Raw genomic sequence first — 14431 nt, 5'->3', positions numbered from 1 at the left:
TGTCCCTTCTAGACTCCTTTAGGAATGCCTCAGCCTATCGGCAACCATAGATCCTCTGGTCGCTCCATATAGGATACCAGGCAGAGTAGACGGCAGCATGTCCTTCAAGGCTTCTTTATTCAAATTGGGTCCAAAAAAATTTTACAGAAAGTGGCAAAGATGGTGCAACGTTTCGACTCTATCCTCAGGAAACGTTGCACCATCTTTGGCACTTTCTGTACATTTTAATGGACCCAATTTGAATAAAGAAACCTTGAAGGACATGCTGCCGTCTACTCTGCTTAGTATCCTATTCTGAGGATAGGTCATCAATATCAAAATTCCAGAAAACCACTTTAATAAACTTTTTCCCTTCAATTTTCACAGGAGGCTTGCGTAAATGAATGGGACAGCAGTGACCTTCTTCATTATTAAGGGAATCTCCGATATTCCAATTCTCCAAACTCTCACCTTTCTTCTGGTTCTTCTGATTTACGTTATCATTCTTGGTGGTAATCTGACCATATTTATAGTGGTCTGCCTGGACCCTCATCTCCATACTCCCATGTACTTCTTCTTGTGTAACCTGTCCATCTTGGACATATCCTCCAGCACGGTCACTCTTCATAAGACCCTTAGTAGCTTTTTATCGGGGGATAAAGCAGTTTCCTCACATGTGTGTATATCTCAGATGTTCATCTTTATAGCTCTGGTGGGTAACGAGTTGATGATGTTGACGGCCATGAGTTATGATCGCTATGTCGCTGTCTGTAACCCGTTGCATTACTCCTCAGTCATGGGCCCCGGCCTGTGTGCAGCTTTGGCCTGTACCTGTTGGCTATTTGGCTTTATAGAATCGACTCCTCTTTTTATTTTAATTTACAGATTTTCTTGTTATAAATCGAACATAATTAACCATTTCTTTTGTGACATAGTCCCCATAATGAAGCTTACATGCAGTGACACCTCATTGACCAACCTCTTGATTTTTGTCTGTGGACTCTTCCTCTCCATCTTCCCCTTTCTGTTCACGTTCATCCCATACATTTTCATTATCGCTGCCATCCTCAAAATTCGTTCAAGTTCTGGAAAACAAAAAGCTTTCTACACGTGTTCTTCGCACCTTACAGTGGTCATACTCCTCTACGTGACTCTTATCTGTCAGTACATGAGACCAGGGTCAATGGACAATTTAGAATCTAGCAAGCTTTTCTCTCTGTTTAACACAGCTGCTGTTCCCTTGCTTAACCCATTGATCTACAGCCTGAAAAATAAAGATGTAAAATCGGCGCTGACGCGTTTGTGGCATCAGGTGACCCCAACATTAAGCAAGGGTTTCTGAAAATGTGTGCAGCGATTTCTTGTAATCCTGAGCGAACAAGTAAGTGAGAAACCTTGTTGTAGGATGTATAAACTTTTAAAAAAAAAAGGGCAACTATAAGATAAAGGGTTGTCCCATGAATGATATTGTACATTTTTCAAACTGGCACCTGTACCTAAATACTTTTGTAATTGTATGTAATTAAACATTTACTTTAGCCAAGGAGTTACTCAATAAAATGTATCTACATAGCACCATCTGCTGTTTGTCCTGTTTTTTTTATTTCTCTGTCCACCTTGCAGAGGTGGACGCACATGCTCAGTTCCATCCTTCAACTGCCACCCGCCGTATCTACTATGTTACGATACTGGTAGACACAGCTGGAATCCGGTGGCCAGATGGAATAAGCCAGACGCAGTTGTGAACTGTAGAGTTGTAGTCTGTAGTGCAGCTTGAAGTGTAGATCACGAGGTGATAATTCAGCAAAGAGTAGAAACAGACAGTTTTGAGGAGCAGGAGACTGGAAAAAGTCACAATACTCTAGCAATGATTGAATTGCCTCATGGGTATAAGTAGGCCCAAACAGGAAACAAGGTGTCTTCCAATCATCACACATCAGCCATCTTTGTTAAGGGCAAATCCTAGGACAAACACAGCAGCCTCTAGTGGTGAAGGCTGGAAGTGCGACACAATAGTTCAGAGTGAGTGAAACAGCGGCCACTAGTGGTAAATTAGAAATATACATCAGGATTCTAACATACTGTTAAGAGCTATACCAGCAGAAAGGACGCTCCTCCTGAGCTGTGATAGAGAGAGAGCTGCAGAAGAAAGGACACATCCTCAGCTGCCAGCTTGAAATAAGTTTAGCAAAGCCATTGGAGCTATAGATGGAGAGATCTCTGGATACATGTCAAGTACAGGGCTGCTTCTAGCCTTGTTCTATATGATGTATGATTTTCATTGTTTTTAATTAATCATGGGATAACCCCTTTAACCCCTTAAGGACCCTCGCCGTACATGTACGGCACTGGTGGACGTGACTTAAGGACAAGCACCGTACATGTACGGCAGGCTGATCGGGAATCATGGTTCGCTTCCGGAGAGAGAGCCTGAGAAACAGCTACGGCTACCACATCCAAGCAAGGCAGCATGCGCGCAAATTACCTATTAGGTATGATTAGGTGAGGCCTGCAAGTGAGCTGACCCTGTAAAAGATTTTAGGTGCGGGCCTGCAGGTGAGCTGACCCTGTAAAAGATTTTAGGTGCGGGCCTGCTGGTGAGCTGACCCTGTAAAACATTATATGCGAGGGCCTTCAGGTGAGCTGACCCTGTAAAACATTATATGCGAGGGCCTTCAGGTGAGCTGACCCTGTAAAACATTATATGCAAAGGGCATATATGCGAGGCCATTATATGTGACGAATAAGCATGTTGATATGATGGAAGAGGAGGAGGAGAATAAGAAAAGGAATATTCAACCATGTACCCTTGTTTGTGGTGGAACGGGTGCATGGGAATACAGTGTATTCAGTACATTATAAACAACACATGTAAAGTGCCTTTATGTTCAGCAGCTTTCCTCTGGTGGAGTTGAGAAGTCATGGTTAATCCAGGCCTTATTTATTTTTATAAGAGTCAACCTGTCAGCATTTTCAGTTGACAGACGGATGCGCTTATCAGTTATTATGCCACCAGAAGCACTAAATACCCGCTCAGACAAAATGCTGGTGGCAGGGTAGGCCAGCACCTCCAAGGCGTAGTTTGTGCCACGTGTCCAGCTTGGACACCCAGTAGTTGTAAGGCACTGAGGGATCATTGAGGACGCTGATACGGTCTGCTATGTACTCCTTCACCATCTTCCAAAATATTTCCCTCCTTGTGACACTAGGCCGCTCATCAGGGTGAGGGTGCTGTAGGGGTGTCATGAAACTGTCCCAGGCTTTGGAGAGTGTTGCCCTGCCTTTGTTGGAACTGCTGTGTATTCCCCTTGTCTCCCCTCCTCGGTTGGCCAAGAAACTACGGGCTCTGCCGCCAGTGTTGTCAGATGGAAATTTTTGGAGCAATTTTTCAACAAGGATCTTCTGGTATTGCACCCTTTTGCTCGTCCTCTCCACCACAGGAATGAGAGATGAGAAGTTCTCTTTGTAGCGGGGGTCGAGAAGGGTGAACAACCAGTAATCCATGTTGTCTTAAATGCGTATAACGCGCGGGTCACGGGAAAGGCAGCCTAACATGAAGTCAGCCATGTGTACCGTCGTCATCAGGAGGATCACTCTTAATCTCCTCATCCACTTCCTCCTCTTCTGCCCACCCACTCTGAACAGATGGAATTAAACTTCCATGGGTACTACCCTCTGTAGCGGAGGCAACTGTCTCCTGCTCCTCCTCCTCTTCTTCATCATCTAATTCGCACTGAGAAGACGAACTGAGGGTGGTCTGGCTATCACCCTGTGTAATGTCTTCCCCCATTTTCACCTCTTACACATGCAAAGCCTCGTCCTTAATTGTGAGCAGCGAGCGTTTGGGTAGACACAGAAGTGGGATGGCGACGCTGATAATAGCGTTATCGCCGCTCAACATCTGTGTTGATTCCTCAAAGTTTCTTAAACACTCATAGAGGTTAGACATCCATGCCCACTCCTCGCTTGTGAATAGTGGAAGCTGACTGGAAAGGTGATGACTATGTTGCAGCTGGTATTCCACTACTGCCCTCTGCTGCTGACAAAACCTGGCCAACATGTGGAACGTGGAGTTCCAGCGCATGCTCACGTCGCACAACAGCCGGTGAGCTGGCAATTTCAAGCGCTGATGCAGCGTTGACAGACCGGCTGAAGTTGTCGGTGACTTGCTGAAATGTGCACACACGCGGCGCACCTTCACCAGTATATTAGGCAAATTGGGGTAGGTTTTGAGAAACCGCTGAACCACAAGGTTGAACAAGTGGGCTAGGCATGGGATGTGTGTGAGCTTGCCGAGCTCCAAAGCCGCCTCCAAGTTACGGCCATTATCAGACACAACCATGCCTGGTTCTAGGTTGAGTGGCGAGAGCCACAGCTCAGTCTGGTCTCTTATCCTCTGCCACAGCTCTACGGCGGTGTGCTTTGTCCCCTAAGCATATCAGCTTCAGCGCGGCCTGTTGCCGCTTCCCCACTGCAGTGCTACACTGCTTCAAGCTACCAACTGATGACTGACTGGTGCTGCACGCGGATAATTCGGAGGTGGAAGTGGAGGAGGAGGCGGAGGAGGAGAAGTGGGGGTTGGAGCCACTAACGTAGGTGCTGGTGGAAACCCTGATCGACGTAGGGGCCGCAATCCATGGCGTCAGTAGCACCTGTGCCATCCCAGGGTAAGACTCGCTCCCGGCCTCCACAACGTTCACCCAGTGTGCCGTCAGGAAAATGTAGCATCCCAGGCCGAATGCACTTGTCCATGTGTCCGTAGTTAAGTGGACCTTCCCAGTAACTGCATTGGTCAGGGCACGTGTGATGTTACGGGACACATGTTGGTGTAAGGCGGGAACGGCACACCGCTAAAAATTGTGGCGGCTGGGGACTGCGTAACGAGGGACGGCCGCCGACATCAGGCTTCGGAAGGCCGTAGTGTCCAGAAGCCTAAATGGCAACATTTCCAGGGCCAGTAATTTGGAAAGTTGTGCATTTAGTGCTATGGCCTGTGGGTGGGTGGCTGGGTATTTGCGCTTGCGCTCAAATGCCTGAGGTAAGGACATTTGTACGCTGCGCTGGAACACGGAAGTGGATGTGGTCGCTGATGGTGCTTGCAAAGGTCCAGGTGCAGGGCAGGATGCATCCGGCCCTGCGCCTTCGACAGGGGATTGGCCATACACGTAACACAGGGGAAGAGGAGGCAGTGGTGTGACCCGCAGACAAAGATTGTGGACCCAGGCGTTCGTCCCACTTATTACGGTGCTTGGATGCCATGTGGCGGATCATGCTGGTGGTGGTGAGGTTGCTAGTTTTCACGCCTCAGCTCTTTTTTATATGGCACAGGTTGCAAACTACTATTCTTTTGTCTGCCGCACTTTCCTCAAAAAAGCACCATACCGCGGAACATCTACCTTGGCAAGGGAGATTTCCGCAAGGGGTTGCTCCGTGGAACAGTTGCGGGCCTGTGTGGTGTAGTCCGCCTTCTCCGTTTTGCCACCCCACTGCCTCTTCCAGCCTGTTGAGGTGCTGCAGATCCCTCCCCCTCTGTACTGCTGTCCTCGATCGGCTTTCCACCTTCCCAGGTTGGGTCAGTGACCTCATCGTCCACCACCTCTTCTTCCACTTCCTCACTCTGATCATCCTCCTGATATGTTTACCTAACCACAAACTCAGTGATTGACAACTGTGTCTCATCCTCTTCATCAACCTCTTGAGACGGTAATAGCGGTTGACTCATTGGCAACTGTGTCTCATCATCATCCACCTCATTAAAAACTAATTGCCGTTCCCCACAGTTATGTTCTTGTGACTGTGAATGTTCAAGAGGTTGGGAATAGGGGCACAAGATCTCATGTCCCTCTTCAAGCATGCTTGGCGAGAGGGTCAAATCAAGTAATGGCAATGAAAAGAGGTCCTCGGAATATCCGAGAGTGGGATCACTTGTTTGGCCAGACTGTAAATGGTGGGAGGAAGGAGGATCAGGGTGAGGATTGTGCTGACCAGACTCCTGGCTACTGAGACTGGACTTGGTGGAAGACAGGGTGGTGCTTAACTGACTGGAAGCATTATCTGCTGCAATCCAACTGACCACCTGGTCGCACTGGTCTGACTTCAAGAGTGGTGTCCTACGCTGCTCTGCAAACTGGGACATGAAGCCAGGTATCTTGGATAATAGTTTTTTTTTGTGCTCTGGCAACAGGCACTGTTTCTCCGCGCCCAAGGCCATGGCCTCTGCGTGCACCATCAGCATCACGGCCACTTCCCCGTCCATTACTGTTCGCCTTCATTTTAAATATGATATATGCTTGAAACTATGTTACACGTACAGTAGCGTAGTATTTGGAAGTGTATGTGCATAAATTTTTACAAAGGTATTTGTGATGAGGAAACTTATACAGGACAGGAACCACAGGTAATGTCACAGTTCGCAGTGTCTACGCAAAAAGTGCACTGAATGTCACTGATATTTTAGGGATGCGCACACTTTAAACAGGAGATGTGGCGCAGATAATTTTACTATCCGCAAGGGACACCGTCTACAGAAAAAGTGCACTGGATGTCACTGACATCTTAGGGATGTGCACATTTTAAACAGGAGATGCGGCACAGAGAATTTTACTGTCCGCAGCGGACACCATCTATGGAAAAACTGCATTGGATGTCATTGTTATTTTAGGAATGCGCACAATTTACACAGGAGATGTGGCGCAAATAATTTAACTGTCCGCAACGGCCTATTCCACAGTATTTTGCGCACAATGCGCTAAAAATATATATTGCTGCTGTCACACACAATAGTCCTTAAAAGGACTTTTGGGTCTCTGAAATGTTTTTTGTATAAATATCTTCCTATTACACTCCTTAGACTGTCTGTCCCTTCCTATGCACAGCTCTCCCACACACATAAGTCCTTACTAGCATTGGCGTCCGCAGGGGGGGGGGGGGGCAAGGGAGTCAAGTGCCCCCCCTGGCCCGCTGCAAACTAACCCAGTACTACTTAAGTTACTACTATTTTGTCGCGGGCGGCGGCCGGCCGACTAACAAGAGCGCTAAGTGAAAGCACATGTCCGGCCTGAAAGGGTGAGGAGGGGGCGGGGCCCGCGGCCGCTCTGAGCTCCGCTGCCTGGCCTGCCTGTCTCTAGACTCTGCAGACAGTGGCTGCTGGAGCGTGCCGCAGGCTCGCAGCTGCCGCACAGCACAGGCTGAGGCACGTCTTCACGTGATGTTGCCAGTGAGCTCTGCCCCCAGAGTACAGCCTGCCTGCCTGTCACTGACCCTGAGCCAAGTTCGGTAACGGTTCCAAGTCCAACATCAAGTTCCAATTTTCCTATTCCAACGGTCACAGAAGTAAGTTAACGTTATTACAGGAATTTATATTGTACAAAGAAAAAGAAAGATAACATAACAACAAGTGGATGGATCATGATGACATGGTGGATCCCATGTCTGCCACTGGTCTGGCCCATGAGATGGAGTGGGAGAAATGTGCCTGGGGGGGGAGAGGAGAGATGTGCTGCTGACACTGGCCCATGGAGGGGCCCGAGGGGGAGAAATGTGCCACTCAGGCGGAGGGGTGGAGGGTCACAGGTGGGAAGTGTGCTGCCATGATGGAGGGGGGGGGGAAATAATGTGATGCTAAGGGGGTGATATAAAAAGAAGGGGGTGATGACGGGTCACGTGACATGGAGAGGGAGAAATATGACATTAAGGCTGGGGCCCGGGGGGGGGCATCATTGGGGGCACTTTTTACTGGCACATTATTAGGTTGCACTATGGGGTCACTTCTTACTGGCACATTATTGGGGGGCACTATGGGGTCACTTCTTACCGGCACATTATTGGGGGGCACTATAGGGGCATCTACTGAGGCTACAAAGAAGTGGTATGTTATATGGAGGGCTCTGTACAGTAGTATTTTATACTGGGACACATGATGGTGGGTACTATGGGGAAGGGGGAGAGGAATACTATGGGGTCATCTACGGGGGGAACTAAGAAGGGGTATTTCATGCTTGCAAATTATGGGGGACACTGAGGGCATCTACTGGGGCACTATATAGGGGCATTTTATACTGGTACATTATGGGGACACTATGGAGGCATTTAATGGGGGGCACTATATAGGGGTATTTTATACTGGCACATTATGGGGGCACTATGGGGACATTAGCTCAACTGGGAGCATTACAAGGGGGTATTTTTTGCACTGTCAGATTATAAGGAGAATTATTTCTACTGGGGGAGCATTATGGTGGGCTTTATTACTCCCACATGGTATGACCCCCTAGTAGCAGCACCATCCTCTCCCTGCTCTGCTATCCCTCTGCCCCTTCTCCAAATCCTTATTATGAAATCTTTCTCATTAGGATAAAACACAACCTCAACTCCACCGAGCCCCCCAGCCAGTGTTGAAGTGGTGTCCGAAATCCCCAAGGGCCAAGCCAAGTAATTGTAAGTTTTCATGTGAAATATGTTTATGTTATACACATATAGCCTACACTGTGCCACACAATATACAGTATACCGCTACACTGTGTAGTCTGTTCTATAAGCACCATTGTTTTTTGGCGGCGGACAGAAAATAATCAGGAAGTGCCCCTCCCAAGACCAGGCTCTGGATCCGCCACTGCACAGCTCATGCGTTATTATACTTTGTGATAATGAATATGCCCTTCCCCTTCATTACATTCTCAGAAACAAGCAGAGCATAGATGTCAATAAAATTATGCCCCCCCCCCCCCCCCGGAAAAATTTCTGCGGACGCCCATGCTTACTAGTACTTTTGGGTCTATGAAACGTTTTTGTACAAAAATTCAATTCAATTACATTCCCTACACTCTCTGTCCCTTCCTATGCTCAGCTCTCCCTGACTTAGAATAAGCCGAACACGTGTCATCGGGTGCTATATAGCACCCGATGACGCATTCAGGCCAGCCAATCAATGTAATGCCAGTAGCCAACATGGCTACTGGCATTACAGTGAGGGCAGTACTTACCTGCACGTTTATTTGCTGCTTAGCAGCTGCGAAACGTGCGGGAAGGAGACTCAAACATTGCGCTCGAGCACATGCGATACTCGGCCGACTACCATCATGTGCCGAGCATAGCAATGGTCGAGCTGAACTGGCATTCGGCCGAGCATGCTCGCTCAAAACTACAGAGAAGGCAAGCCCGATGCCTACCATAAAAAAGTGTTTTTCATGATAAAAAAATAAAGTTTCAAGTAAAAAAAATATATATAAAAATTTCCCCAAATAAAACACATAAAATTGTAAAAGAAAAAAGAAAACCAGACATATTGGCGATTGCTGCGTCCGTAACGACCGACTCTACAAAAATATCACAAGATCCACCCCCTCACCTGAACACCGTAGAAAAAAGAAAATAAAAACTGTGCTAAATCAATCATTTGTTTGTCACCTTAAATCACAAAAAGTGCAACACCAAGCGATCAAAAAGGCGCATGCCCCCCAAAATCATACCAATCATACTGTCATCTCACCCCACAAAAAATGAGACCCTACCTAAGACAATTGCCCAAAAAAGAAAAAAATTATGGCTCTCAGAATATGGAGACACTAAAACATAATTTTTTTTTGTTTGTTTCAAAAATGCTTTTATTGTGTAAAACTTAAAATAAAAAAGTATACATATTAGGTATCGCCGTGTCCGTAATAACCTGCTGTATAAAAATATCACATGAACTAACCCCTCAGGTGAACACTGTAAAAAGAAAAAGGTACAATTTTTTGTCAACTTACATCACAAAAAGTCCTACGCACTCCAAAATCATTTCACTCAAACCGTCATCTCATCCCACAAAAAATGAGATCATACCTAAGACAATTGCCCAAAAAATAAAAAAAAACTATGGCTCTCAGAATGTGGAGACACTAAAAAATAATTTTTTCAAACATGTTTAATTATATAAAACTGAAACAAACGACCAAAAACATGTGTCATATTTGGTATTTTTGTGTCTGTAACAACCTGCTCTATAAAAATAGTACATGATATAACCTGTCAGATGAACATTGTAAAAAAACAAAAAATAAAGTTTTTTGTTACCTCGCCTCACAAAAAGTGTAATATAGAGCAACCAAAAATCATATGTACCTTAAAATAGTACCAACAAAACTGCCACCTTATCCTGTAGTTTCCAAAATGGGGTCACTTTTCTGGAGTTTCTACTCTAGGGGTGCATCAGGGGGTCTTCAAATGTGACATGGCAACTTAAAATTATCCCAGTGAAATCTGCCTTTCAAAAACCATATGGCGTTCCTTCTGTGCTCTGCCGTGTGCCTGTACAGCAGTTTACTACTACACCATGGGGTGTTTCTGTAAACTACAGAATCAGAGTAATAGATATTGAGTTTTGTTTGGCTGTTAACCCTTGCTTTGTTACTGTAAAAAATTGACTAAAATGGAAAATCTGCCAAAAAGTGAAATTCTGAAATTTCATCTACATTTTCCTTGAATTCTTGTGGAACACCTAAAGGGTTAAAAGTTAATCAAATCAGTTTTGAATACCTTGAGGGGTGTAGTTTCTAAAATGGGGTCATTTATGGGTGGTTTATATTATGTAAGCCCCACAAAGTGACGTCAGACCTGAACTGGTCCTTAAAAATTAGGTTTTGGAAATTCTTAAAAATGTTAAGATTTGCTTCTAAACTTCTAAGTCTTCTAACGTCCCAAAAAAAAGAAAATGTCATTTACAAAATGATCCAAACATGAAGTAGACATATGGGAAATTTAAAGTAATAACTATTTTAGGAGGTATCACCGTCTGTTTTAAAAGCAGAGAAATTGAAATTTTGAAAATTGCTATTTTTTCCAAATTTGTGGTAAATTTGGTATTTTTTTAAATAAAAATGAAATATTTTGACTTAAATTTACCACTGTCATGAAGTACAGTATGTGACGAGAAAACAATCTCAAAATTGCTTGGATAAGTAAAAGTGTTTTAAAGTTATCACCAAATAGAGCTCTTGAGGTGAAAAATGGCAGGGTCCCGAAGTGGTTAAGGTCATATAGATTCTAGAGTTTGCAATCCAACTGAAAGGAACATATGGGAGGAACACAGAGTCTAGTGTGTTGGCTGTGCTCAATTAAGCCTAGCTGAAAGCAAGACCAACCGACTGAAAGACAACGGTGCACACTTCTTATGCCAAATCTCCTTTTCAGCCAGATGCTGATCAGATCAGGAGAGGTTAAGTTCAGACTTGTCATTTTGTTTATGGATCAAAGGGGGAGAAAATTTTAAGACTAGTAACAAACCCTTCTAGCATACAGTGGGCCAGAATTATTATGACACAACACAACAGACCACCCACCTCCAATATCAATCTCATCTTGCCAATCAACCTCACCTTTAAACTCATCCAAGCAGACTCTACGTCTACTTCAACCTCAGTAACCCACCTAAGAACTACGCTAAATAAAAGACAACGTAAGAGTTTTGTAGTTTACAATTTTTTTTATTGTAAACAATAAACTAGAAAAAAACACCAACATGGTGCAACAAGAGAAAACAAGTTTCACCAACGTGGTACAAAAAAATAAAAATAAATTCTAAAACATTTCTCGTGTTAATAAGGTACTGGCAGGTGAGGAACCTTGCCGCTTTCTTGTCCATGGTGCTGGGGTGGATATGGCACTGAGAAGGGACAGGAGGGCCATAGCACTCTGACATATATTACCCTTCCCTGTCCTTTCAAAATACTACCTGTGCTGTGATGGTCTCCCCCTTTTCTGGATCATCAAGGCTGTCTGATGTTCTATAGTTTAAGCAAAAATATAAAATATTTAAAAAAAACATCTTGTATGAGCATTCGTATGGAAATATGATAAGTACTATAGGTGAACATGGTACTTACCATATTGCCACTGTTACATTTAACCATTTTAAATGCAACAATTTTGCCCTAGCATAAACTATATCTACCTACAGTGATGTATGGAAATATGATAAGTGCCAGCCATAGGTAAATATTACCATACTTTTATGCCACCATCTGCTACTATCATAAACCATTTCTACCTAAAGTGACCTATGCAAATATGGTAACTACCATAAGTGAACATGGTACCTACTACTGTACAGTCGTGGCCAAAAGTTTTGAGAATGATACAAATATTAGTTTTCACAAAGTTTGCTGCTAAACTGCTTTTAGATCTTTGTTTCAGTTGTTTCTGTGATGTAGTGAAATATAATTACACGCACTTCATACGTTTCAAAGGCTTTTATCGACAATTACATGACATTTATGCAAAGAGTCAGTATTTGCAGTGTTGGCCCTTCTTTTTCAGGACCTCTGCAATTCGACTGGGCATGCTCTCAATCAACTTCTGGGCCAATTCCTGACTGATGGCAACCCATTCTTTCATAATCACTTCTTGGAGTTTGTCAGAATTAGTGGGTTTTTGTTTGTCCACCCGCCTCTTGAGGATTGACCACAAGTTCTCAATGGGATTAAGATCTGGGGAGTCTCCAGGCCATGGACCCAAAATGTCAACGTTTTGTTCCCGAGCCACTTAGTTATCACTTTTGCCTTATGGCACGGTGCTCCATCGTGCTGGAAAATGCATTGTTCTTCACCAAACTGTTGTTGGATTGTTGGAAGAAGTTGCTGTTGGAGGGTGTTTTGGTACCATTCTTTACTCATGGCTGTGTTTTTGGGCAAAATTGTGAGTGAGCCCACTCCCTTGGATGAGAAGCAACCCCACACATGAATGGTCTCAGGATGCTTTACTGTTGGCATGACACAGGACTGATGGTAGCGCTTACCTTTTCTTCCAGACAAGCCTTTTTCCTGACTCCCCAAACAATCGGAAAGAGGCTTCATAGGAGAATATGACTTTGCCCCAGTCCTCAGCAGTCCATTCACCATATTGTCTGCAGAAGATCAATCTGTCCCTGATGTTTTTTTGGAGAGAAGTGGCTTCTTTGCTGCCCTTCTTGACACCAGGCCATCTTCCAAAAGTCTTTGCCTCACTGTGCATGCAGATGCGCTCACACCTGCCTGCTGCCATTCCTGAGCAAGCTCTGCACTGGTGGCACTCCGTTCCCGCAGCTGAATCCTCTTTAGGAGACGATCCTGGCGCTTGCTGGACTTTCTTGGACGCCCTGAAGCCTTATTAACAAGAATTGAACCTCTTTCCTTGAAGTTCTTGATGATCCTATAAATTGTTGATTGAGGTGCAATCTTAGTAGCCACAATATCCTTGCCTGTGAAGCCATTTTTATGCAACGCAATGATGGCTGCACGCGTTTCTTTGCAGGTCACCATGGTTAACAGTGGAAGAACAATGATTTCAAGAATCACCCTCCTTTTAACAGGTCAAGTCTGCCATTTTAACCCAATCAGCCTGACATAATGATCTCCAGCCTTGTGCTCGTCAACATTCTCACCTGAATTAACAAGACGATTACTGAAATGATCTCAGCAGGTCCTTTAATGACAGCAATGAAATGCAGTGGAAAGTTTTTTTGGGATTAAGTTAATTTTCATGGCAAAGAAGGACTATGCAATTCATCTGATCACTCTTCATAACATTCTGGAGTATATGCAAATTGCTATTATAAAAACTTAAGCAGCAACTTTTCCAATTATCAATATTTTTGTAATTCTCAAAACTTTTGGCCACGACTGTATATTGGCACTATTACAATCACGATTGCATTATCATTTTTTTACCCTTCCTGGTACCAGTTCTAGAAATAAGAACTGGTTCCGACGAGTCTTGACTAGAGAGGAGCGAACCCGAACTGCAAAGTTCGGGTTCGGGCACCGAACACAAACTTTTCAGTGTTCAGGTTCGAATGCAGCACAGCCAATCAGCGCAGCACTTGGAAGCCATCACAGCCGTGCCTAGCATTGGTATGGCTGTGAATGGCCGGCACATGACCCTGCCAGCAGAAATGCCAGATCACGTGTGGCGCTGACATTCTGCTATAGCTAGTGAAGGGACAGGACGCAGCTGCAGTGAGGGACAGTGTCAGGCTTTTAATTCTGTGGGTAACCTATAGTCATTTTTTAGGGTGCAATACACCTCTTTTGCATCCGTGACACAGAAATACAATAGTTAACCTGTTAATTGTGTGGGTGACATAAACCCATATTTTTTGGGGCGAGATACACCTCCTTTGCATCCGTGACATGGAAGTTCAATTGTTCGTCTCTGTCATGAGGAGAGCATCAAATAAGGGACGTGGCCCTGGTCGTGGTGCTGCTGGTGGTGGTAGAGCTCCTGCTGCAGGGAGAGGACGTTGTCGATCTGTGTCAGCTACGTTCCTAAATGAAACACCTTCCTCAGGTGCACGTAGGCAACAGGACGTTCTGCGTCATTTTGTAAGCCCGAATACCTCTGTATGAATGGTAAGGCCAAAACAAGTATAGGCAGTAGTAGATTGCATGTCTGACAGTGCCTCCAGTTCCTTCACATTGTCTTCCACCCGGTCCCTTGC

The 14431-nt window shown here is 44.9% G+C and overlaps 1 protein-coding gene across 1 annotated transcript; it reads left to right on the top strand.

Moving 5' to 3' along the window:
• Positions 1–379: 379 nt before the first annotated feature.
• Positions 380–1321, top strand: LOC122919756 (olfactory receptor 6C1-like). Its single transcript, XM_044268940.1, has one exon. It carries the CDS (start codon positions 380–382, stop codon positions 1319–1321), a length of 942 nt encoding a protein of 313 aa, XP_044124875.1.
• Positions 1322–14431: the final 13110 nt, after the last annotated feature.

This window comes from Bufo gargarizans, chromosome 9, assembly GCF_014858855.1.
Source record: "Bufo gargarizans isolate SCDJY-AF-19 chromosome 9, ASM1485885v1, whole genome shotgun sequence".
NCBI classification, from domain to species: domain Eukaryota; kingdom Metazoa; phylum Chordata; class Amphibia; order Anura; family Bufonidae; genus Bufo; species Bufo gargarizans.
Note: the sequence above shows the minus strand (reverse complement) of the source record. Positions and strands in the feature narration are given on the sequence as shown.

Coding starts and splice junctions, on each gene's coding strand:
- LOC122919756 (XM_044268940.1), top strand. CDS start 380: ATGAATGGGACAGCAGTGACCTTCTTCATTATTAAGGGAATCTCCGAT.